Source organism: Bos indicus, chromosome 5, assembly GCF_029378745.1.
Source record: "Bos indicus isolate NIAB-ARS_2022 breed Sahiwal x Tharparkar chromosome 5, NIAB-ARS_B.indTharparkar_mat_pri_1.0, whole genome shotgun sequence".
Lineage (NCBI taxonomy): Eukaryota > Metazoa > Chordata > Mammalia > Artiodactyla > Bovidae > Bos > Bos indicus.
The window spans coordinates 71,009,830-71,035,543 of NC_091764.1; the positions used below are offsets into that span (position 1 = coordinate 71,009,830).

A 25,714-nucleotide genomic window follows, 5' to 3' on the forward strand; every position below is an offset into this window, starting at 1 on the left:
TCCCTGGTGGCTCAGACAGTAAAGAATCCACCTGCAATGGAGACCCAGGATCAATTCCTGGCTCCAGAAGATCCCCTGGAGGAGGGAATGTGTACCAACTCCAGTATTCTTGCCTGAAGAGGTCCATGGACAGAGGAACCTGGCAGGCTACCATCAATGGGGTCACAAAGAGTCAGATGTGACTGATCAACACTTTTAACTATCTTGGGCAGCATTCCAACCAGCATCTGGAGATGATGAAGTTTAACTCAGCAGGAGTCAAAGAGAGAAAGGGCACTTGGAGCTCCAGCACCAGTGGCTTCCTGGGGACAGGAGTGGCTGCCGCTAGGACACCTTTCCCAGCTTGGAAGCTGAACGTGGCGTTGTCTCAGCCCCACCAGAGCTCCCTAACGGCAGCTCATGACCTCATGTTGACAGCCACCTCTAACCAACACCACCTCACCCACTCCCTCAACTGCAGACCTGTACTTCTCCATGGAGGCAGCAAAGAAGAGGCACTACCTAAGGAAGGAAGAGGGCAGGGACAAGAGCTGGAGATGCAGGAAGCACGATTTATCTAAGCACTGTTTTGCACAAGCATTCTAAAATTTAATTTCAAAGCTAAGGTAGTTAGGAAATACTTTCTCCAGCTTCTGACCTTAGAAAAACTCAAGCTGGACCTCATTTTCCTGTAAAAGCTTCAATCTTCTCCTTCCACAAAATGAGATTACAAGAGGTATTTTTTAAAAAGGTTTTATTTTAATCCTTCCTAGAGGAATACAGATTTGAATGAAATACATTCATTCCATAAATACATTAGCAGCAAAACCTTCCCACCAGAGTCCTCTCCACTCCAGCCCAGAGGTTGTGCCTTAGAGCAGGAGAGCATGTTCCATCAACCGTTGACTTCAGGATGTTTGCTTCTTGCTGAAAGCAGGCTATACATGAGAAAAACCAGATGACAGATCAGATGGGTAGGTGAATTAAGCTGGAACCCTGAAAATACATCCACGTGGTGACCATTTGACCTTCTGCACCTTCCAAACCCTCTGGAATCCACAGTGTTTAACTGATGAGGTCCTTCACCACAGACAACTGGGAGCGCCTAACCTTGCAAACACACCAACATGTCTTCTCATTCTGAGCTGGCAACATTTTAACGGTGTCTTGATCCTTTTCAGAGAATCAGCCAGATAGAAAGGATCACTCCCTCCTTCTTTCCATGGGCCAAGGTACCTCTCTGTCAGTTGGTCCACATGTCCTTGCTATCAGGAGACAACGCAGCAGGCGTTACTTGGCTTGTTAGACCTCCAGATACTCTGCCCGGGTGCTGGAAGCTTCACTGGAGAGAGAGATGTGTCGAAACCTTCAAAGACCTCTAAGGAACAGCAATCAGGTCTCTCACCCCAGCTTCCATCAGAGCACGCGACAGAAGCACTCTGGACAGTGGCCCAGGCGCCTCTCCTTTTCTTCTCTCCATTAGTGCCTGCTGCCTGGCTGTTCCTTTCTCACCTGCCCTCTAGGTACCTGTGAAATTCTGGGAAGCAAGATCTACCCTAAACTCCCCAGCGGCCAGGAGAGATGAAGGCAGGTGGTGCTTTAAATCTGTGAACCGCCGTCAGAGTAACAAGCTTACACTGTTACGTTTCAATCCATTCCGGGATGTGTTTAAGTCACAAGTCTGCATAAAACGTAACACCAGAACCACAATCAGGACGACTGTGACGCAGGGACCAAGTCAACGGTTGCTACCAAATCAATGGGTTGGGAGAAAAACGAAATAATGAAAGAATTTAAAATAAATCTGATTTGTTGGGCATGTTATCACCCAGATTATCATGTAAATAAAGAACAGATCCCAAAACCTGACACCTGCCTCCCCATACACCACTTAAAAAGAGGACACGTGCTCTATTCTCAATATTTTTAAAAGTGTTTTCATTAGGATACTCTTCTATAAGTGCTTTATCCATTCCCATTTAGTCTGTTTTGACTGTTGGCTGGAAGGAATCAAACTATTTTATATAAAAACCACTGTAGTGAATAACTGGTTATGTGTTTTTCCCTTTTGCATTTTCCATCCAGAATAGTCAGCTTCTTTCTATTTATGTGCAGAGAGAGAGTCATCTGCTGAATACACAGCACTGCCGATGCGACAGTCCTCTGTCCCCACCGAGTCCACCAGCTCTTCCTCCTCTGAGTCATCTTCCTCCTCCTCCTCCTGTGCTGATGAACTGGAGGTGGGCCCTTTGCAGGTTTTTAGGTGTCGGGTGAGATGATATTTGGTTAGATAAGCCTTTGTACATTTTTCACAGACATAATCCCGTTTTCCTTCATGTGAATTGAGATGTTTCTTTAAGTGATTTGTCCTCAAGAACAACTTGTCACACTTGGGACACTTGATCTGGCGTTCTCTAAGAGGAACACAAGGAAAAAACAAAACAAAACATTTGATTTGGGGTTACAAAAACAACTGAGGCACACACTTACTCTGCACAACCTCAAGACCTTTGTTTGAGAAGCTCTACCCAACTAGAATCAAACTTCTCTATAGGAGATGTATCATATAGAACAGCCAAAAGACATGTGTGCAGTTTAAACAGCACAGACTGATTTTGCCTGTTCTAGAATTCTAGGTAAATGGGATTGTACTGTATGTATCTCTTTTGTGTTTTTGCTTCTTTTTGAAATTCAGTCAAGTTGCTTCCATGGCAGGAGGCTACTTACCAATACACCACAACTTGGTTGTGGCGCTGGCTCTGTTGTTAATGGGTACTCTGGGGGTTTTGTTTTTTAACACCACAGGCAAGACTGCTATGTGAACATTTCTACACCGGTGTGTGGGTGTTCCTCTAGGGCATATACTCAGGAGAGGCACCGCTGGATCCAGGGATATGCACACCTTCACTTTTACCACAATGATGCTACGCTATTTTCCAACGCTGTTGTATCAATATACACGTCCATCAACAGCCATTTCAGAGCTCCTGTTGCCCCACATTCTTACTAACTGGAAGACTCAAATTTGAAAATGTTTGCCAACTGACCAACATAATGGTATCTAACTATAGTGTTAACAGTAGCCCCTAGAAGTATCCAATTCAAGACGTCAGCAGTGTCAAGGCTGGAGTAATAACCCTGGCCCAGACATCTTAGAGCTGACAAGAAACTTGGGGATCATACAGAGTAAGAATTTTTTAACTTTTTTTGAGCATCTGAACGCTGTTTCTTAATGAAAATCCAACATGTTAAACAGATAAAATGGGGCACTCAACCCTGACTGAACCTTAGACCCACTTGGCGAGCTTTTTAAAAATACTAAGGCCAGGGCTCTGCCCCTGATCAGCTAAATCAGAATCCCTGGAGGTGGGGCCTTGGACCAATCATTGTTTCTCACATTTCCCAAGTGACTATCACGAGCAGTGCTAGGGGCTGAATACCTAAATTGGTATGCTGATGCTTCAGCTCATAACGCGATGGGAGCTGGAGGTAGGGACCTACGGTTTAGATGAGGTTATGAGGATGGGACCCCAATGATGGGGTTATATCCTCAGAAGAAGAGAAAGAGAGATCAGAGCTTGTCCACTCTCTCCTCCACCTGAGCACATAACAAGAAGGAAGCCAGGAAGAAGGCCCTCATCAGAGCCCAACCATGCTAGCACCCTGGTCTCAACTTTCAGATTCCAGAAGTTTAAGAATATAATTTCTTTTGTTTAAGCCGCCACTCAGTCTATGGTATTTTGATGTGGCAGCTCAAGCTAATATAAGCAGCTAGACTAAATGACCCCAGAGAGCTCTTTCAGTTCCAACTATGTAAAACTATATATAAAATTTGATAATTAATGTATCTAATTTCTAAAATTTCATACTAATAATGAAACCACTTAATGAAAACTTTGTTTTAAAAGGTCATTCTGAGAGTCAGGAATGTAGATCCAGACTCCTTTGGTATTTTAGTGTTTCAGGTTGCACTGTGATTACAAATCAGATAAAAGAGCTGATACAAAAACAAAATATTTATCTAAAACCCATGATAAGAACACCGATACAGTATACTAACGCATATATATGGAATTTAGAAAGATGGTAACAATAACCCTGTGTACGAGACAGCAAAAGAGACAGTGATGTGTAGAACAGTCTTATGGACTCTGTGGGAGAGGGAGAGGGTGGGAAGATTTGGAAGAATGGCATTGAAATATGTATAATATCACGTATGAAATGAGTCGCCAGTCCAGGTTCGATGCACGATACTGGATGCTTGGGGCTGGTGCACTGGGACGACCCAGAGGGATGGTATGGGGAGGGAGAGGGGGAGGGAGGAGGGTTCAGGATGGGGAACACATGTATACCTGTGGCGGATTCATTTCGATATTTGGCAAAACTAATACAATATTTTAAAGTTTAAAAATAAAATAAAATTTAAAAAATAAAAAGAATAAAGGTTCCATTTTTGATGTATTTCTAAATAAAATACAAGCTAATGTTTTCTCCCTCTTCTAACACTTGCTAAAAGCGAAGGACCACAGAACCTGCTCTCTTCTATTTGTCACTGTAACTATAACACAGGCTGGACAATTAATTACAGTTGGATTCATGCAATAAATTCCTAACGAGCTGTCCAATATTTGGCCTTCTCCTCCTTCCACCCCCTTGGCCTGCTGCCAGAGTAGTCTCTATAAAACAGACATCTCACCATGACATTCTTTCCCTTAAAATCCTTCAATGCTTGTGCAAGAATGTGAATACATTTAACATCACTGAGCTACACACTTAAAAAGGGTTAAGACAGAAAAATTTATGTGTTATATACCATAACGAAAATACGCACATGCACACACACGCACAAAGCAGGGTAATTCCTGGTACATGGGGAGGAAAAATGCCCCTATGACTCTCCATTATTCCCAGAATGAAATTTAATTTTGAACTGGATAAAAGGCTCTTCATTACTGGCTGCTGCCTCCCGCTACTGCTCTCACATACATGGGGTGCTCTCACTATAGAGAACCACTTTCATTTCATAGTCCTTTTCACATTCATGTTTCTACATACCCCGTTTCGTCTGTCTAGCAGACTATTCCCTGAATAACTCTAATTTACCTTAACACTTAGCTCCAACTACCAGGAAGCTTTCTCAGGATACTCGCAGACTGGGCGAGGTAACCCTCTTCTATAGTCTTTCAGGATCCTACACTTACTCTAACATCTGCAACACAGCATGGCAAGTATTTACTCTTCTGTTTCTCTTAACGGCCTCTGAGCTCTTTAAATCCAAGGACCATTCTCATCTTTGTATTTTCACCATTTAGCAAATTACTGAACTTCAAGGAGGTACTTAAAAATTTGTTAATCAAATGAAAGTATGTTTCAAAAATATAAAAGAAAAAAGGAAATAGAGTAGAAGTGAAAATAAGAAAACAAAGCAAGCACATAAACTCTTCCAGGATAAACGAGAACCTTAGCTTTGTGACCTATGTGGTCCGAACACAATCTGTGTGGTCAGAGAACACAGGCTGTGTGGAACACAGGAGACAGCTACAGGCGCCACGGCGGGAGAGAGACAGTGAGCAGGCACACACAAGCCCCCATTCATCGCCTGAGCAACAGTCAGCTACAGGTCACTCACTGCGTGTGGATGAGCACGTGCTGCTTGAGGTCTTGCCTCCGCATGAACAACTTGTCACAGTAGTCACACTTGAGGTTCTTCTCCCCCGTGTGGATGACCATGTGGGATTCCAGGTGAGCCTTCTGGGTGAAAGACTTGTCACACAAAGTACACCTGTAGTTCTTCTGACCTGCATATTAACCCGAATGATCCCACTGTGAATCAAAGTGCCAAGAGCACTCTCGGCATGGAGAGACACATTGTACAGGTATGTGGCAGAGGCAGGAATAAAACAGAATTGACTGGTACATGGAACCTCACATTCTAGGACTGTCTACCTAGAGCCACTCAGAGCCACTGAATTATATGCTGCGACTAAAGCTAGTGAAGCTAACAAACCTGACCTATGACTGCTTATCTACACACACACTCTTTACTGTTTACAGCTAACACACGATACAAGTTCTGGGGGAAAAAAATCACTTATAACCCTAGTGCCTAACTTAATTCAATCTTTTTTTTTTTTTAAAAAAAGACCTCAAGAATTCTAGTACTTGTCCATAAGCAAACATATTTTTACAACCTAAATTTTAGTTTTCTTTTTTAAATAAAATACATGTCTTCATAAACCAAGGATGAAATAAAATCTTTTTAAGAATGCAGAAAAAAAGTTACTCTAAGTCAGAGGTTAGCAAACCTTTTCTTATAAGCCATTCCGAATCTTAAGGTTTGTGGGCCACACACACTCTGCTGGAACTACTCAGTCTTAATGGAAAAGGATAAGGAAGAATTTTACCTTCAAAGCTTTGGAGAAAATGACCCAACCAAGAAAACCAAACTAAACCAGTTATTGTTACAGTGCATATGATAAAACCTTACAGCTAAGAGAAAGGGTTTGGTGTGCATGGAGTTTAGAAAATAGAAACTCAATAAATTCTGGTGGTATTCAACAAACAATATTCAAAGGACAGAAACTGGCTCTGGCTAGTGACAGGGGTGACCTCTAATAGTACGCTCTAGCTGTTTCTGAAGAATTACCTTCAGGTCCAAACACATAGATGAACTCCCTGATTATTAACTGCATTTTCCCAGTCACCTTCAAACTATGACTAGGCCACCTGGAAGATGGAGCAACTTAGTAATATTCTCTGAGGAGGCAGTTATTCCACACAATTCATGACCCAATGAAGTCCTCCTGTCAGCCAGCCAATTCTCTAACATCTAATCTCAACCCTATTTGGAAAACTTGTCTTGCTGCCACGCCCTTACCAATTTCTAATTTTTCAAAATCCCACTTCATGGTCCAGGACAGCTTACCTGTGTGTATCTTAAGATGGGTCCGCAGGTTGCTGGGATCACTGAAAGCCTTGCTACAGAAATCGCACTTGTGGGGCTTCATACCCATGTGACCCATAAAGTGGACGTGAAGTTTGGAAGGAGAGATAAAAGCCTGGGGGCACATGGAGCACTTCCACTTCCTCTCTTTGCTATGGCTCGGCCCATGGCTGCTGCTGTGGCCGTGGCTAGGAAGGTGGTTATGGATGTGGCTGCTCAGGTGGGCTTTGAACTCAGTATAGGAACTGCACTCCTTGCCACAGTTACAGAGATGCACATCTGGGTGTTCAGGAACACCTTAAAAATAAAATTACTCAATGTACTTACTTCAATTTTAAAACTTAGTGATTGTTGCTTCTAATTTCCCTTCTATCAAAATTTCCAGCTTGCCCACTACCTGTAGAATTAAACAAATCTTGTTCAATGGTCTAGTGCCAGCATCTCAAATAGTGTGTCGGGCACATAGGGAAGACCTGGTAAATACTAAACTTTAAGGCATCTTCCTAGGCAATAAACTGAAGATTTTGTTACACACAAACTCTTGTGTGTGGGGGGGCGGGGCAGAAGTTTTATTACAGTGAAAAAGGACAGAGAACGCTTCTGACACAGACATCAGAAAGGGGACGGAGTGTCATCACTTGTCATTATGACACAGTGCAAAGAAAGAGACTATGAAGGTTAAATCAACTCACAGCATTGTCCTTTATGACCTTAAAACTAACGGTTCGAAAAGGAACCCAGGAACTGCAAATTCCCCAAAGTCCTAACACAAAGTTCATGCTGCCTGGCTGGTATGGCTGCCTGGTTCTTCAGCATATGAAGAATTTCACAGATCTTAACACTTCTATCGTAAGGTTAATATTTTGCTTTTACATACACAAAGGTATGTGGTTTGCTTTTGCTGCTGCTAAGTCACTTCAGTCGTGTCCGACTCTGTGCGACCCCATAGACGGCAGCCTACCAGGCTCCTCCGTCCCTGGGATTCTCCAGGCAAGAACACTGGATGGAGTGGGTTGCCATTTCCTTCTCCAATGAATGAAAGTGAAAAGTGAAAGTGAAGTCGCTCAGTCGTGTCCGACTCTTAGCGACCCCATGGACTTTAGCCCACCAGGCTCCTCCATCCACGGGATTTTCCAGGCAAGAATGCTGGAGTGGGGTGTTCTGCTTACACATAAATCATTACCAAAACTATACTACTGATCCTTGGTATTTTTACTGTGTTAGATTCATGACAAACAAATCTTATATATAAACTTACCAATCTGCTGAGCATAATCCCGGCTGTAATAAAAAAGCAGTTCATTTTCAGGAGGGATATCTTGGGAAGTACAGAAGTAGATTTTTCCATCATGGGGATAAGCCACCAAATTCTGTTCTTCCCGATTCCTTTAACAAATCAAACATATTAATTTTATCTTATTATTTATTTACTTAAAAATTTTTGGGGGGCCACACTGCATAGCTTGTAGAATCTCAGTTCCCCATCCAGGGAATGACCATCAAGCATATTAATTTTGAAATATATACTAAATATATCATATCCCTATAGTGAAATCTTACATGAAAACTTAGATGTACTATTTCTCTAGGTCATTTCTCTAATTACCTATACTACCTGTTAGGGTTAACTTGTTTAGAAACAGAACTCTTACTTCAGTATATCACCTCATTGCTCTTTATAGTCAGAAAACACTCTAGTCTACTGCTAGAAGAAAAGTAAGTAAAATGAAGCCTTAAAACACTATGACAAAGACACAGAAATAGAATTAACACAGCAGCCTAAGGGGTTGATTGCATGTGTGCATGCTAAGTCACTTCAGTTGTGTCTGACTCTGTGCAACCCTACAGACAGTAGCCCTCCAGGCCCCTCTGTCCATGGGGATTCTCCAGGCAAGAATACTGGAGGGGGTTGTCATGCCCTCCTCCAGGGGATCTTTCTGATCTAGGGATCAAACTGGCATCTCTTACGTCGCCTGTACCGGCAGGTAGGTTCTTAACCACTAGCGCTGCCTGAGAAGCCCAAGGGGTTGACCAATAGCCAATATAAAGAAAAGGAACCTACTCAAAAATTCAATGGTAACTGTATCATTTTTTATTGCACTGGTAAATTGAACAAGCTGCTCATAAAAAGGGGATAATTTCTTATATTTTAATTTATAATCACCATTAGTCAACAACTACTGGAGTGAAGAAAATTAAAAGCCTTAGGCTTTAAGCTATGTTCAGATATCACTGTCATTGGATTCTTCAATTCTTTCCTATTGCATTCAAAGTTTCCTACTGAAAAATATCCAAATCATAACTATTTATTGCATCTCACCTGGCTTTGCGCACAAACATCATCCAATTACATTCATTTTCATCAGTTGTAATGATGCAGAATTCTAGGACACCATTGTGGTATATCTGCCAACAGAAGGCAAACATACACATCAAATGAACTGACAAGTTCTTGCAATAATCTCATTTACTTTGCAGTAGGTACCAGCTTTCCTAGCCAGTGTGAAAACACATGGCTGTCCTCTCACGTGTCTGTCATTTCACCAGTCACCCTATTTCCAGCAATAAAGACCACTAGAGATCTACAGTTAGTGCTCAGTATACAGAATCTTGTTGCTCTTGATTAGTCACATTTTGGCTTGACTGGAATAGACATAAAAAACTCTAGTTGTCTTCATCACCCACCACACAAATGAACATTAAGGTCAGAGAACCACCTCTTATTTTTTTCTCCAGTCAACCTAGCATTCCTGTGTTCTCGTCTGGACAACACAACTAAAGTCCCCAATGCCAGTGGCACTTCACCTCTCCAACTATCACAAGACCCATTTCTGCCTTAATTCAATGTTAACGAGCATCATTCCCAAACTACTAAGATTCTATATAAACATGTTATAGGAACAGGTGTGTATATCAGAAACTTAAGTTTTCAGCCCTTTTCATTAGAAAACTAGAGAAATAATCTTAGCTTCCAAGTCTAGAATTGTTTCCCTAGCTAAATATTTGAATGCTTTAGCTGATTACAAAATAAGACTTTCAACATATAAACAAAGTCCAAAGCCTGAGCTGCCACAAGTAATAAAAATGAGCAGTCATTGGGTTACTAACAAAATGGAGACTAAAACAGTTTATCTTCTATATTCAATATCTGACATTTTGCTATGTATTATAATTTGGCTACCAAGAACAGAAAGTAGTATTCAATGACTGATGGATGACTGGCACTGTATGAATCTTGGCTAAGTTTGACTTTTACATCGCTTTTAATTACTTCATTACTCTAAAAGCATCCAAAAGTCACAGAAAATTTCCAAAAACACTGACCTTCCAGATATGATTAACCGCCTTGTCTGTCCATTCTGCTACTTCCATGGAGTGACTTTGCTGGCCAATGAGAGGCCCGAAGCAAGTCCGAACAGGGATGGTTTCTCCAGTCCACACACCTATCAGTGGAAGGACACCAACTACACAATCAGTGATTTAAACGTCTAATAGGATAGAGAAGACAGTAGCTTAACTCATGCCACGAGTCTTATTTTCCATGAATCTATGAACTGCTGATATTCTAGCACTCCTGAAAGGTAGGTACGTCTTATGGGTTCTATTCTATAAATAAGGAAAAAGTAATGAACAGATTAGACTGGGCTCAGGAGAAATATGCAGATTAAGAAGCAGTATCAGAAATTCCTGAACCAATGTTTATACACAAGGAACCATGTCCCTCAAAGTTGATACATAAAAAGGATCAGACAACACTACTCTATTATAAAAAAGTAAAGCAATTACTACAAAATAAATCAAACTTCTAAGATCATTTGTGCTTAAAGCACTGCTCTTTATTACCTAGGTGGTTTAATGCTTTCAACTGACTGATGCCTAAGCTACACCTGAAAGAACAATGAGTCTAGTATCGTATTTTCAAAGAATGGCACAAAGATTCAGATACCACGTTACATTCCAGTATGGATAAGCATACCGTGGCAGTCTGTATTTCTTACTCTCTTTTCCTAAGGAGTATTAAGCAATTTATAGACATTGACAGAAAGTATTTTTGGTGATAAAAAGTTATAAATGGTAAATTTTCCAGGTTTTATAAAAGAAACTAAGTTTCAAAGAGTGATTTGTCATGATAATTGACAGTGGATGATACAGCTGAAAATACAAGCCAAGTCTTCAAAGATTCAGCCTTTGAGGAGGATTCTCTCCTCTATTCAATCCTGATCCTAAGGGGAACTTTTCCAATAAAGTGTTCAACCTGATTTAGTGCTATCACCACTGGACAAGTATTCCATAAAAGGATAAATATTCAGCCATACACTGACTTCTGGATCAAGCAAGTAACCTCTAAATTATACACATCCACTTTTACAACTGTACCCTACAAAGGAAGAAGAGACTTTGATCAAGTTTTATGGTTCCCAGGGTCTTACCAACATCTGCTCCCACAATTGACTGGCGGAGAACAAGCTGCTTTGGGAGAGAAAGCCTGGCTCTGCTCTCTATTGGAGTGTCAGGAACAAAAGTCACCGGTCCATGATCAGGGCAGTCTGAGGGATAGGCTCGGTCACAGAGAGTGCACCCTGCAGATGACAAATGTGAGACATAAATGGGGTCAGTTCCAGCAGACAGATCAAAGACCACCTGCTTTATTTAAATGTGAATTATTAAAATGTAACCAGTATGAAGCAAGGTTCTAGGAGAAATGCTCTGATCAAAGGGCCACTTTATTACACGTACATGTATACCCACTCATATCCTTCTTCAGCAAGATTCGATTTTTTTTTTTTTTACTACAAATGGACAAGTTTCCTATTCAGTGCATAAGAAAAACGCTGATCAAAAAATAACACATTACTTCAAGAATCAAGTGTGTCATTTCTTACATTAAGTGGACAAGTAATTCCTTCAGATATGATGTTCTGAAGTCGAAAAGATTCAGAGTCTACCAAACTCTGAGAGGAAACAGCTGAAACGCTGTCGGTGATGCAGTGACAACACAGCACAACGCAGTCAGAGACGCTGACACCACCGCTCGAGCCTGCTTCACTGTTAACAAACTGGCTGACCACGTTTGGATGACAGGGTCTTAAGACAAAGAAAATATGCAGTCTGCTCTTCAGGACAGCAGGTAGGATCATACTCTTGCAGACATGTTTGCTTAACACTCTTAATTTCTTATTGTTCATATGGTCTCTCTTTTTGTATTGTCAAAAAAACAATGCTGACTTCATACATTGTTCTATGCTTATTGTAACTTCACGTTTACAAGCTCAGGAGTGTCCTCCTCCACAAATCTTTTGCTCTTTACTTTCCTTTCTCCTTGATAAGGAGTAGTATTCATGACCCTATTTCGTCAATGACTGTTCAAATTTTCCAAATTCATTCACAAAACAGCTGAAATACGTAGAACCACAGTCTTCTAGGCACCTTTATTCCCCTAAACAACCTATTAGAAATTACCAGTTAAATGGCGTAAAATATCAGTTAAAGTTTTCATATTTAGCCAAAGTAGTAATAATACGTTACTTCTTCAAGTACTACTTGATTTAAAATTCTTTAAAATCAGACTAGAGATCCCCTACACTCTATGAGGACTTATTCTCCAATGCTCCTAATTATAAACCATGTTAACTCTTCAAACAAAGGAGATTCAGATATCATATGACAAAAAAAGGGTCATAGGCTTCCTTCAAAGAGAATACCAATGGTGAATAAGTCATGTAAGATGCTGAACATCATTAGTTATTAAGGAAATGCAAATTAAAACAATGAGATGCCATTTCACACCTACTATGATTGCTATAAATACACATTTTTTTTTTTTTACAAATAAAATTCAATTATTACTAGAAAAAAAAGGAAATCTTGGCAAAGATGTAGAGAAACTGGAACCTTCATACACTGATGCTGGGAATATAAAATGGTGCAGCTACTTTCGAAAACAGTCTGGCGATTCCTCAAAAAGAGGAATTTCAATCCCATATATATCCAAGAATTAAAAACATACGTTCATTCAAAAACCTGTATGTGAATGTTCATACCAGCACTGAATAGTCAAAAAGGAGAAACAACAAAATGTTCATGAAAAATAAATGGATGAACAAAATGTGGTATATCCATACAATGGAATATTATTCTGATACATGCTATAACGTGGATAAGCCATCACAACATTATGCTAAGGGAAAGAAGCCAGGCACAGCCATATACAGTAGGATTCCATTTATATGACATGTCTAGACTAGGCAAATCCATAGATAAAGCAGTTTAGTGGTTACCTGAGAATGGGGAGTGGAGGTAAGAGCAACTGCTAACAAGGTTTCTTTATGAAGTAACAAAAATTTTTGAATTAGATAGTAGTGATTGTTGTCACTACAACCTTGTCATTATACTAAAAACCACCATTATACTAAAAACCATACACTAAAATGTGTATGTGAATTACATTTCTTCTGAAAAACACTCAGAAGCAAGAGGTTCCACTTGCCCACTTGAAAAAGGATCAACAGGAGACGTCCCTGGCAGTCCAGTGGGTAAGACGACAGGTTTTGACTGCAGGGGGCACAAGTCTGATCCCTGGTCAGGGGACGAGGATCCCACACGACGCTAGATGTAGACCCTCCCCGCAGAAGGATAAACAGACTGACTTAAACCACCTCTTACCTTCTCCTCAATTAATGACTATACATTAATTACGATCCTGAATTATTTTAAAATTATAAATTTGAGACTTTAAAGGGTTAACACGAAAGGTCTCCCCACGGTTTGGCTTCAGTAGCACTAGAAGCCTCCTACTTTTCTGACCATCCTGTTCAACTTACTTTACAAGCTCTTCCTCTGCCACTGTACCTTAGCATACCTAGCCTTGTCATTCCACACACTTAACTAGGATAGGATCTCACCTCACTTCCATGGCTATGATTAACACCTTAATGCTGAGGATTCCTGAATATTTCCGGATAGATCTCTGAGCTCCAGACTCAAGTTCTCACCCGACATCTCTAGGTATCACTGGATACTGAAATCAACATGTCTGACACTGGACTCACCTACACGCATCAAAAACAAAACAAGGGACTTCCTGGTGGCCCGGAGGAGGAACCTGCCTACCAGTGCAGGGGACATGGCTTTGATCCCTGATCCAGGAAGATTCCACATGCCTCAGAGCACCTAAGTCCATGGGCCTCAAAGACTGAGGCCCACGCTCTAGGACCCGTGCCTCACAACAAGAGAAGCCACAGTGAGCAGCCCACACACCGCAACCAAGAGTGGCCTTCACTGCCCACAGCTAGAAAGACCTCACGGAGTAAGGAAGATCAAGGGCAGCCAAAAAAAAACCACTCCACCTCCATCGTTCATCATCCTAAGGAATGGTCACTATCCACCTAGTTTCCCAGCCAGAAACCAGTAATTTCTCCTTAAACCTTCTCTCCTCCAACTTCACCCAATCAACAAGATCTATTCAGTTTTCTGTTAATATTTTCCACTTTTTCCATCATTATCTATATTCTAGATTGGAATACCATGACCTTGCACTTAAACCATGGCATCTTTACCTCTCTGCCACTAACAAGCCTGCTACCCTCACACCGCAGCAGAACCCCTATCCCAACCCTCCCTCCTCAAAATCCCTGTCTGCTCTTTGAAGACCCTCTGTGTGCTGGCCCCTACTTCTCTCATCACATATCCCTCTCCCCACCTCTGTTTTGTTTTTTTTTTTTTTTGAGGCGGGGAGGGTTGTATTTTTTTGGTTGTACCGCACCACATGTAGGATTCTAGCCCCCGATCAGGGATCGAACTTGTGCCCCCTGCAGTGGAAGCTCAGAGTCCCAACCACTGGACCACCAGGGAAATCCCTCTCCACTTGTTTTATGCTTCAGCAATCCTGAACCACTCACAATTCTTTCAAACTACAGGTGCCAGTTCCCACGGGGCACACTGTTCCTCCTGATTCTCCACTTTGGACATGTCTGCTCTTCAGGTCTGTGTTAACACATATGTAGTCTTCCCTGCACTTTCCACAGTCTGGTGAGACGCTCCCAGCTCAGGCTCCTTTAGCACCATACACTTAATGCCACCTTTCCACTCAGTATACCATAACGCAATAGCCTGTTCACTAGCCTGTGCTTCCCTTCAGACTGTAGGTTACTTAAAGCCTCTCGCAGATTATTTTTATGCTGCATCTAGTACAGAGGCTGGTGCCTGCTAGCACTCAGCATGTTTACTGCGTGAATGAAGCGGTAGTGACACCAACAACTAGACTTTTTATATTGCTTTTGTTACTGTTGCCCCATAAAAAGAATTTTTACCTGCCAAACTATGGTAATTTATATGCATTCTGAGCAAAAAAAACCCCCAAAATTTTACTTGTATCCACTTACATTTTTCCACAGGGATGAAAAATTACACATGATCTAATAAATTCGTCTTATGTAGAAAAAGAGCATGGCAGGTCACACAGAATACCTTACTGAAATTTACTTATATAATTAACTCTGTGAAACCTTGGGAAATAAGTATTTCTAGGCTAAGCTTATCTGTAAAATACAGAAATGACTGTTTTCTTACTTCAGGAAGATTTTTTAAGAACCAACAGAATGTCTATATATCACTTGGCTTATGTGAGAAAAAGGCACCACATTAACACAAAGGACAATACACAGGCAAACAGAAGTTTCAAAGTCTAGTTACTTTCTACACTCCCGTAATTAACACCTGACTTTGCGACTAAACCTGTTAAGGATGATGACCCTTTCTATCAATATCTCCAAAAGAAAAAGGCTAAGCACACTCACAAATTGTAAACAAGGTTGCCATATTTTCCTTGTTTGAATTGGAGTCTTCCATTTGCAGTGAAGGCGGTACAAAAGAAAGACTGTCTGAAGAAACATCTACATGACCTGTCCCCATAGCAACCTCCTGGGTGATGGAGGAGACAGCCACAGGTTCTAGGCTTAGGCCAACTTCATGGAGGGAAACAGACTCTAGGGAGGCGAGGTTGTGTGAGGTAGAGAGTGCCACGCTTACAGAGTTGGTGCTCATGGCCACGGTGTGGATGGAGTCACTGAGGGCACTGTCAGACATCCCGTTGACCCGACTTGCAATGTGGTCTGTCTCCATGACCACAGGGAGCTCCAGGCCGTTCCCATGCATGGGTATCACACCACCATGTCCTACAGTTTCTGCTGCAAGGTTGCTGCTCACAGAGTCCACAGACAGAGGTTCATGACTTCTGGAGCCATTTGGGATTTGGGTATGCTCGCCTGCAACACCATCCATCGTCAGCTCTTCTGCCATTCCATCTGTAGAGATCGGGCTGGTGACCCTAGAGACGTTCTCCATGGTGATTGTTGTGTCCAAGGCCACCTCATGACCATCAGTGGGATGAAGACTTTGGGCACCATGTGTGTTCACAGAGCGAGAGTCTATTGAAACAATGCCTGGTTCTAATCCAACATTTCCATTGGACTGATAGGGATCTAGCGCTGAAGGGTTATTGGCGATAGATAATGCTGTATTACCATCAACATTTATGGAGTTAGGGTGAATATACTGAGGAGGTGGTCTGTCAGCTAAATAAGACAAAATGCCTGGGAAAAGGAAAAGATGAGATATCAGTAACTTTTCAGTATATTAACAATTCCAAATGCTAAAAGCTATTTTTCTTACAAATGCAACTAAAGTAAAATAAGCTCCTATCTATTTCTTTGGTTTGATATATATATATATATTTTATAAATAGCAACATAATACACCATAATTCAGTTTTGTGAAACTCAGAAATCATAAAAATTAACGTTCCTTTGAAGTCACTAGAAATTAATCATTTCTGCCATTAATAACATATACATGGTTGGACTTCCTGAGTCCCAAGATGCTGAAATTTGCTCTATAATAGCTAAAAGGTCAAATCATTTAAAAGCAGATATTCCATATGAAAAATAAAATTTAATTAAATATAACTAAGTTTTTATTAAACTATCAAGAAACATTAGGCTCTATTCAAAATAAGTCACAATTATACTTGCTTTATTAAAACAGAAAAAATATTTGAACATTCCTGTTAATGAGTATATGGTGAAATGGTACATGCTGTATCTCCAATAGAAGCCCAAATTTCTAAAATGTCTTTGCAAAGTATTGAGTATATATAATAAAAACCTCAAAAATATTCATACCCTCTTGCATAAGAAACTCCTTACGGTAAACTGCCCAAAATGCATTTTGTAAATAATATACCCCAAAATATTTACATAACAGTAATAAACAAACTGGTAAAAAGTGTCCATCAATAAAGACTGATATAATAAACCATGGAATAAACCATCAGTAGAATGTAATATGTCATTAAAAAGGATGATTATGAAAACCATGTAACAGCTGGGGAAAATAACTATGTAAAAATAGAGAAAAACATTAAGTGGAAAAAAAAGGGTATATAATTGTATTGCAAGTACTACAGTTTTCATTATGGAAAACAGTAAAAACCGCTACACAAAAAAAAAAGGTAGGATGGAAGTACACCAGAAAGATGGATGATGGGACTATGAATAATTCCCCTCCCTATTTGCTAAATTTTCTGATATGAGTATATAATATTTTAGAATAAAAATTCAGTAAACTTTATAATAAACAATGACACTACAGCAGGACATGTGGTTGGTAGGAATTAGAATTGGAGAATTATAAAAACTGAACTAAGGAGAATTATAAAAACTGAACCAATTATAAAAACTGAACCTAGAAGAGACAAGGGAAGAATTGTTTATGTGCCATTAAGAAATTAACCTTTGTCAAACTGTTATATTAATAATGTTATCTATATGTTCTAAGAGGAGAAGTACATAAATACAATTTTCCCCCCACATATCTAACAGTGACAAAGAGAAAAAAGCATCATTCAAGTCTTTGAGAACTGAAGTTAACAGTCGGCTGCTATAAGGACTTCCCGGATGGTCCTGTGGCTAAGACCCCATACTCCCAATGCAGGGGGGCCTGGGTTGGATCCCTGGTCAGGGAACTAATCCCACATGCTGCAGCTAAGATTTTGCACACCACACCTGAAGATCCCACATGTCTTGACAAAGATCGAAGATCCCAAGTGCCACAACTAAGACCCGGGGCATTTAAATAAATAACTAAAACAAAACAAAAAGGGTCGGATGTATTATTTCTTGTAAATTTCCAAATAACTGTAACACTTACCAGGTAAAATGGTTCTGAAGTAACTGCTCTCAAGGTGGGGGTAAGGTGGTGGAGGTAGGGTGTAGTTTCTTTCAGGTAACCCACACATCACCCCTCGATCCCCAATACCCATTGGGAGCATCAGAGACAAAGCAGAAGGTAGAGAGCTCAGGGAGGGACCCAGGTTTGGAATCGCCACTGGCAGGCCTACAAAAAAAAATTGTTTTCCTCAATTAAAAGTAAGTACTTTAAAATTCTGTAATCACTGGCTAAACTCTTACAAAGATTTTTGCAACAGGCAAAAATCTCACCCAGTAGCCCTTTACATCCCCAGACAGACAGTACTGGCAGACATCCACAGACAAGCCCTAAATTTAGTCTGCAAGTCAGTTTTAAAATGCCAACTTGATCGTTCAGTTATCTGTATTGCTCTTGGGTACCAAAACATTTAACTACAATTTAAAACCTAGTTTAAATACAATTTAAGAAAACAATTTATTTAGACATAAAAAGAATGGAAAGAAATATACACCGAATTTCAAAGAAATATATCAAACTTCAGAGTGGTCTCTAAGTAGTGACAGTACAGATTTTTAAAAAATATTTTTTATTATACTTTCCATTTTATATGGTGAGAATGTATCACTTTTAAAAATTTCATAGATATGCTTCTACTTGGGGAAAAAACCTAAAGTCAGATGTAAAACTACATGTATTTCTTGATATAATCTTTTGCATATATGCTATACTTCCTGATTTTTAAAAATTCACACACAATATCCACCTTGGACTACATCTAGCCACACAATGCTGAAGTGACCCTGTGGCTTCCCATCATAATGAACTCACCAACTTGGGCAGTGCAGATTTGCACTATTTTTGCCACTGGAAGTATTTTTAAACAGGTTTTTCCTCCTTAATAAGAGTGTCTACTAAACGGAATGACTAAGAAATAAACAAATGAGTTAAGAACTAATACATTTTTTAAAAATTTCTTTTGTGGACACTAAAAGGAATGTGAAGAGACCCTAATTTAGATGAATCTTATTTAACTGCTGCTGCTGCTAAGTCGCTTCAGTCGTGTCCGACTCTGTGCGACCCCATAGACGGCAGCCCACCAGGCTCCCCCATTCCTGGGATTCTACATTTTAGTAATTAAGCAGGTAATTCTCTAGAGAGAACTATTTAAACTTGCAGATTTAAAATACTCTTAAGCATTAACTCTTATTTTGATAAACAGAGTCCAATACATTACAATGTCAGAGACCCACAAGAAGCACTAGCTTACTGCTATAAGACTCAAGAGCTTGCTTCTTTTCTATTTCAATAGAAAGAAAAAATTCAACTGGGCAGATAAAAAGGTTTTAAATGTACAGTGCTGGGGGAAAATGAGCTTTCCATACACTGTTATTCTGTCCGAGTACTGAGGCTCAGGGGGAGTTCATGTAGGAGCTCCCTCTCTGAGACCTCTTCTTTGACCATAATTCTAGGTCTGGCGCATTTGTGGCTGGTGCCAGTTTCAGGTATGATAGAGAACAAAGCTGAATTTCTCATGTGTTCTAGGAAGAGTTAGTACAGTAATTCTCTCCTAATAACCCAGGGACAGAATGTCAAGGGCAAGGATAGATGAATGGGTAATCTTAGATAAAACGCCAAGTCAACTACAGCTCTAGACAAAAAGGCACTAACTCAAGAAGAGTACAACCAGGAAAACCTGCTACCCCTATCCTACCCACTAGAACTTCAGTACTCTACAAAAATGGCTACCACAGGTGAAACTGCCATTGACCTGCTGGGCTACTCCCATCCACTCTGAAAGGGGCTCTGACCCATTCCATTTAGAAGGGTTAAGGCAATTAAGTGTTGGAATCCAGTCCCTCTCCCTTACCACTCACCTGGAGCAGGGATGGCATTGTGAGTGGGTGAGGCAGCCAACCCCAGGTGACTCCCTGAGACCGGCAAGGCATTGCTCACAGAAGATGAAGTCAGCTGCTCCATCCCCACAGGACTCAGGTTCATTTCATTCATCCTAAGAAAGATTAGACACAACCAGTTATGCAAAAATTGCCTCAGTGACTCTGTTTAAGGTACTGAAGAACCTAAAACAATGGTGGTGCAGAGATACAATTTGATCAACTACAACTTCATTTCTATGCACACAGCTCTCCGATAGTCTTTCTACTGATAAGGAAATCAGGATTCAGAGATGTTAACTTGGCTGTCATATAGCAGAAACAGGATTTAACTCAGGTGTGCCTTGTTCCAAATATTAAGCATGCTATTTAAAGCAAAGTTTGCAATCCTTAGAGTACACCCGCAATGAGGCGTTTTTGTGTTTTTAATTCACCTGTTTTCTTTCACAGTATCTCGTTTCTCCAACTGGTTTATTACCTGAAACCAGGACTTGTTTTAACTTACTCAAAGAATTTTTACTAACTCTTTTCACCAGAGGTTAAAAGTGATACTAGGTCTGAATTAGACTGCAAACAGTGTGAAGAAGCACAGTATCTTCTCCATGGATCAGCATTTTATTAAAACTCTGTATAGATACCTTAATAATTAATCAATAATCTTAGTAAAATCCTCCACATAACAAGGTTCATTAGGTAAGCTAGATACTTTATAAAAAAATTACTTCATATTAGCTCACTAATTCTTCAAAATAAGGGAATCGAGGAAACTGAGTCTCAAAGAGGGCTTATCATACACCCCAAATCACAGAGCAATTAAACGGAAGAACACAGATCATGCTGCAAAACACTGTCAAAAAGCTTTTCAATACATCAAACTTTTTAAAATCTACAGACCATTTTCAGCAAGCTGAGAATCTGAGAACTGCCTTTTCTATGCAATCTATCTTGCACTGCCATTAGCAGTATCATTAGAGTAACAGGAACACTCGTAAGACCCTACTGGAGGTTATCAGGAAGTATTAGTTCCTATGTCAGAATTTAAAGACTGTCCAAAAAAAAAATTTCAGAGACGGCCATATCATAAACAATTTCAAGAGTCCAGCCAACAGGTTATCCAAAGAAGGTCACCAGGAACCTCCAGTCCTTGTATCGAATATCACAGTGATGCAAGGTCTTATGTGTGTGCCTAAGTACATGGGAGAAGTGAAGAATAGGAAGGGGACAAATGGATCTACACACTCCTTAGCAGTGAAAACAAAACATAATAGGTTTTTAACCTGAAAAATGGCTACATCAGCTATGAATCAACATGAAAATAGTAATTACTAACACTGATTACTCCCTTACTATAGGTATTAGACACTGGGCTGTGATAACATGTAATGATCTCACCTAATCCTTATAACTGGGCTTCCCTGGTGGCTCAGTGGTGATTAATCCACCTAGCAATGTAGGAGACGGGGGCTCTATCCCTGGGTTGGGAAGATCCCCTGGAGAAGGAAATGGCAACCCACGCCAGTCAGTATTCTATATGGGAAATTCCATGGACAGAGGAGCTGGCAGGCTACAGTCCATGGGGTCTCAAAAGAGTTGGACAGGACTGAGGGACTAAAACAACAGTAACAGCAATCCTTATAACTACTGTGAGTAGGTATTATTCTTAATCCATTTTAGAGATGAGGAAACTGGGACTCAGACCAAGAAACCCAAAATTACATTAACTAGTAAGGGGCAGATTTAACTCCAGATCTGCCTAATTTACAGAAGTCACAGAACTGGCATTTAAATCCAGGTTCACCTAATTTAAGACAGCCAAGCTCTTAACTAAGATAATTACAATAAAAGAACTGTTTTGCCTTTGACAGTCAGTTCCAACACTCAGGATCTGTGTGTTTACACAGTGGAGTATGCTTAATGTCTGACATAAACTGTGCAACCCCATAGACGGCAGCCCACCAGGCTGCCCCGTCCCTGGGACTCTCCAGGCAAGAACACTGGAGTGGGTTGCCATTTCCTTCCCCAGTGCGTGAAAGTGAAGTGGCTCAGTCGTGTCTGACTCTTTGTGACCCCATGGACTGTAGCCCACCAGGCTCCTCCGTCCATGGGATTCTCCAGGCAAGAGTACTGGAGTGGGGTGCCATTGCCTTCTCCAGACATAAACGTATTCCTGCATTATTCCATATTTACAGACTTCAACCTTACCCCAGGCCAGGTATCTCATAAACCTCAGCTCCCAGACATTAATTAAGTGTACAAAACTAACTGAGGACAGTACCCTGTACAGAGTAGGCACTCTGATTTGGATGAAGCAATGCAAACTCATTCTTACTAGAAAGACAACTAGAATCACATTAGCAAATGAGGTGCACCTTATGAGGGACGGCACATTAATAACTGTATTTAATTATGCTATACAAGGAAGATCCCACATGCTGCTGAGCAACTGAACCTATCTGCCTCAACCACCGAGCCCGCACACTTTACAGCCCGTGCTCCGCAACAAGAGCAGCTCCGGCAATAAGAAGCCCGTGCACCACAACCAGAGTAGCTCCCGCTCACTGCAACTAGAGAAAGCCTGCATGCAGCAACCAAGACCCGGCACAGGAAGGAAGGGAAAGGAAAGGAATGTAGGAATTCCCTGGTGGTCCAGAGGTTGGGGCTTTGTGCTTCTACCGCAAGGGCCATGGGTTTGATTCCTGGTCAGAACCAAGATTCTGCATGCCATGAGGAGAGGCAAAAAAAATTCAAAAATTAAAAATAAAAGAAGTGGCTTGACAGAAAACAACAAAATTCTGTAAAGCAATTATCCTTCAATTAAAAAAATAACTTTAAAAAAGTGCAAAACTCCGTACAACCTAAAGACACCATAGCTACCATAAATTTCAAAGTTTCTGGGTTTGATTCTCCTGTAACTTTTTATAGCTACAAACATTAAAACTTTACAGTCAGTAGAGCAGGAATGACCTACAGAAAACGATTACAGTAATTCTTTGAAGTACAATTAAAAGCTTCCCTGGTGGCTTTGACGGTAAAGAGTCTGCCTGCAATGCGGGAGACCCGGGTTCAATCCCTGGGTCGGGAAGATCCCCTGGAGAAAGAAATGAACAGAGTTGCCTGGCAGGCTACAGTCCATATGGTCGCAAAGAGTTGGACACAACTGAGCCACTTTCACATACATAGAATTAAAAGTCTGTAGCTTCAAACTCTATACTGAAAATTCCTGAGTATTAATCTGTGCAAATAATCTCAAGATAAAAATCAAAATGGTGTTTCTAGGCTGACTCTTAGACCTTCTCAAACCAGTTCAAACCAGAGTTAATGTGAGGCTCAGCAGATTTCTGCTTTGTTGTGAGTCACCAAAATGTGATGATCTCAGCAGCCATAAACCAAAGGTAACTAGTATCCCACAGAGACAAAGCAGATGAAGGGAATTTACAATACGATCCTCCTAAGACACTCTCATTCCAAAGTGCAATTCTATCCTAGCTACTTTTCATACAGGATTCTAGGAAGCAATGCTGGGAGAAGGGCCAGAATCAAGATACTGTACTAAGCTCGAAATTCTTCCCTACGTATATTCGTTGTAGAATCATTCCCTTCATCTTCTCTAGTTTACATGACCTATGTATGACCCATGGGGCTTCCCTGGTGGCTCAGACAGTAAAGAATCTATCTGCCTCCAATACAGGAGACCTGGGTTCAATCACTGGGTGGGGAAGATCCCCTGGAGAAGGAAATGGCTACCCGCTTCTTGTCTAGAGAATTCCATTGACAGGGGAGCCTGGCGGGCTACAGTCCATGGGGTTGCAGAGAGTCCGACACAACTGAGCACACACACAAGTACGAACCATTCGCTCATCTTACTAACTTTTTGTTAGAATGACATGTAAGAACCTAACTGAAATGCAGCCACTTTGCAAATGCAATGGACAATTTTCAGTAATTCGAGTGAATTTTTAAAATCTTCCTTATCCTCAACAGCCTATGAAAGGGCCCTTTAAAGAACAGTCAAATGTAACTCTTTGGCACATTTCTATACTGTGGAGTATAGTACTTTCAACATTAAGTCTGAAGAATTAAGAACTTAATTTCTCTCTATTACCAGCCAAGCCAGCTGGTAACCAGCAAATTCAAGGTGAAACATGGTAATGAGCTAAAAATACACCTCGAAACTCAGATTCAAATATGTAATTAAAGGCGCAAATAACTCAAAGGCAAGGATGAGGATGCACAACAAGCCAACAATCAACGTGTGGCTATTCAGAATAACTACTCACATGTGGCGCAAATCAAGCCTAATCAGAGTATATTCAACCCAATACTGGTTTCTGGATTTCCTGTTCCCTTTCGGACAAATCCATTTGCAAATCGCACCTGTAACCTGCCCAACGGCACCACAAACAAAGGCATTCTTAAGTCTTATTTGCTACATGTTTTCCAAACATGTCACCAGCGCTCGGCCCACTAAGCTACTCACCTGTGATGCATCTGCTGGGGGCCAAGGGTCAGAGAAAAGCGCACACGGGTGGCGGGGAACCGGCATCAGGGTTTGCGTTCCAAGGTCACGTGCTACCGCATCTTGCTTACAACCGCTGCACAAACGCGGCCACTCGTCCCCGGGGCCGCCCGGGACCGCCCAACTTCTCCCGAGGGTCGGCGGCCGCGCACCCTGCCGCGAGATGGGGCATGCCAGGGGACACCCGGGGCCTTTCCTCCAGAAGCTTCGGGAGGGGGGCTGCCCGACCTGAGGGAGAGGACAAGGGCGGTCACCCAAACGTAAGGAGGATGCAGCCCCCGTCCTCCGCCGCCGGAGAGCCTGGGCCTGCGGACACCGCCTCCCAAGGGCGGCCAAGTCACCCGCCCGCCGGCCTGGGGCTCGCAGGCCGCCCTCGCCCCGCCCCGGCAGGGCCCGCGCGCAGCCCACCTGCCGGTCGCGCGGGGGGGCGCGCGCGCCTGCCCCGCCGCTTTGTTCCTCATCCGGGCAGAGCTCGCCTCGGGGCCCTCCCCGCCCGCACGACCCCCGCGCCCCGGGGGCCGCTCGCCTAACGTTTCCCGCCCGGCCCGGCCCGACCCAGCCCGCGATCTCCTCCCGGCCGCACCCTCCAAGGCGCGTTTCCGGCTCCTCAGCCACTCTCGGCGCCCGCCGCTCCGCCCCTCGTGCGTGCGCCCCTCCCCGCTACGGCCTGCAAGCGGCGCCCCGCGCGTTCACTCCTCCTCCCCTGGCCCATCCCCCCACTCCCGCGCTTGCGCGCGGCGAGGACCCTGGCCGGAGGGGGCGGGCCGTGAGAGGCTAGGCCTGGAGCGCCGCGTCTCAGTCCGGACCGGTCAAATCGATCGCCGAGCAATCGACCCCGTTGCTAAGCAACCGGGGCTGGCCAGAGCCCTGGGAGCCGATTCTGAGTCGCAAAAATCCCCTAGACTTCGGGTTTCGGTCTTCGTGGCATCCTTCAGTTAGAAAAGCGTGGGTTCACGCAAGCCTACAAGATTTGAAATAAGGGACTTAACCAGCTATGTTGGCGGTGTTGTCCAGGAGGAATTGGGATTGTATCCAAAATATTTGTCACCACAAGTTACACCTGAAGGTCTCTCAATTTCCCTGCTTGAAGTCATAAAGGGTGGTTTGGGGGATTTTTGTACAGATTACCTTTCCATTCGCTCTTTGCCATTCTTTCCCTACTGCAAGCCAAGCGCTTTG

The 25,714-nt window shown here is 42.0% G+C and overlaps 1 protein-coding gene across 3 annotated transcripts; it reads right to left on the reverse strand.

Annotated features, from left to right (window-relative positions):
- Positions 1 to 716: 716 nt before the first annotated feature.
- Positions 717 to 25,216, reverse strand: PRDM4 (PR/SET domain 4). Of its 3 annotated transcripts, none has more exons than XM_070789665.1 (12): positions 25,119 to 25,216; positions 24,497 to 24,763; positions 20,002 to 20,135; positions 18,128 to 18,313; positions 15,718 to 16,512; positions 11,353 to 11,502; positions 10,247 to 10,386; positions 9,243 to 9,328; positions 8,181 to 8,308; positions 6,905 to 7,219; positions 5,609 to 5,777; positions 717 to 2,393 (listed from the first exon to the last, which is right to left on the reverse strand). In XM_070789665.1, the coding sequence occupies exons 2-12, from the start codon at positions 24,505 to 24,507 to the stop codon at positions 2,081 to 2,083; spliced, it is 2,427 nt and encodes an 808-aa protein (XP_070645766.1). In that variant the 5' UTR covers positions 24,508 to 24,763; positions 25,119 to 25,216; the 3' UTR covers positions 717 to 2,080. The 3 variants fall into 3 exon arrangements, with proteins under 3 accessions (XP_070645766.1, XP_019816810.2, XP_019816811.2); XM_019961251.2 differs by lacking the exon at positions 25,119 to 25,216 and adding an exon at positions 24,944 to 25,100; XM_019961252.2 differs by lacking the exon at positions 25,119 to 25,216 and adding an exon at positions 24,944 to 25,099 and having other exon boundaries at positions 10,247 to 10,365.
- Positions 25,217 to 25,714: the final 498 nt, after the last annotated feature.

Coding starts and splice junctions, on each gene's coding strand:
- PRDM4 (XM_070789665.1), bottom strand. Junction 18,314..20,001: donor CAATGCCATCCCTGCTCCAG/GTGAGTGGTAAG, acceptor TTTTTTTTGTAG/GCCTGCCAGTGGCGATTCCA. Junction 8,309..9,242: donor ATGTTTGTGCGCAAAGCCAG/GTGAGATGCAAT, acceptor GATTTGTTAAAG/GAATCGGGAAGAACAGAATT.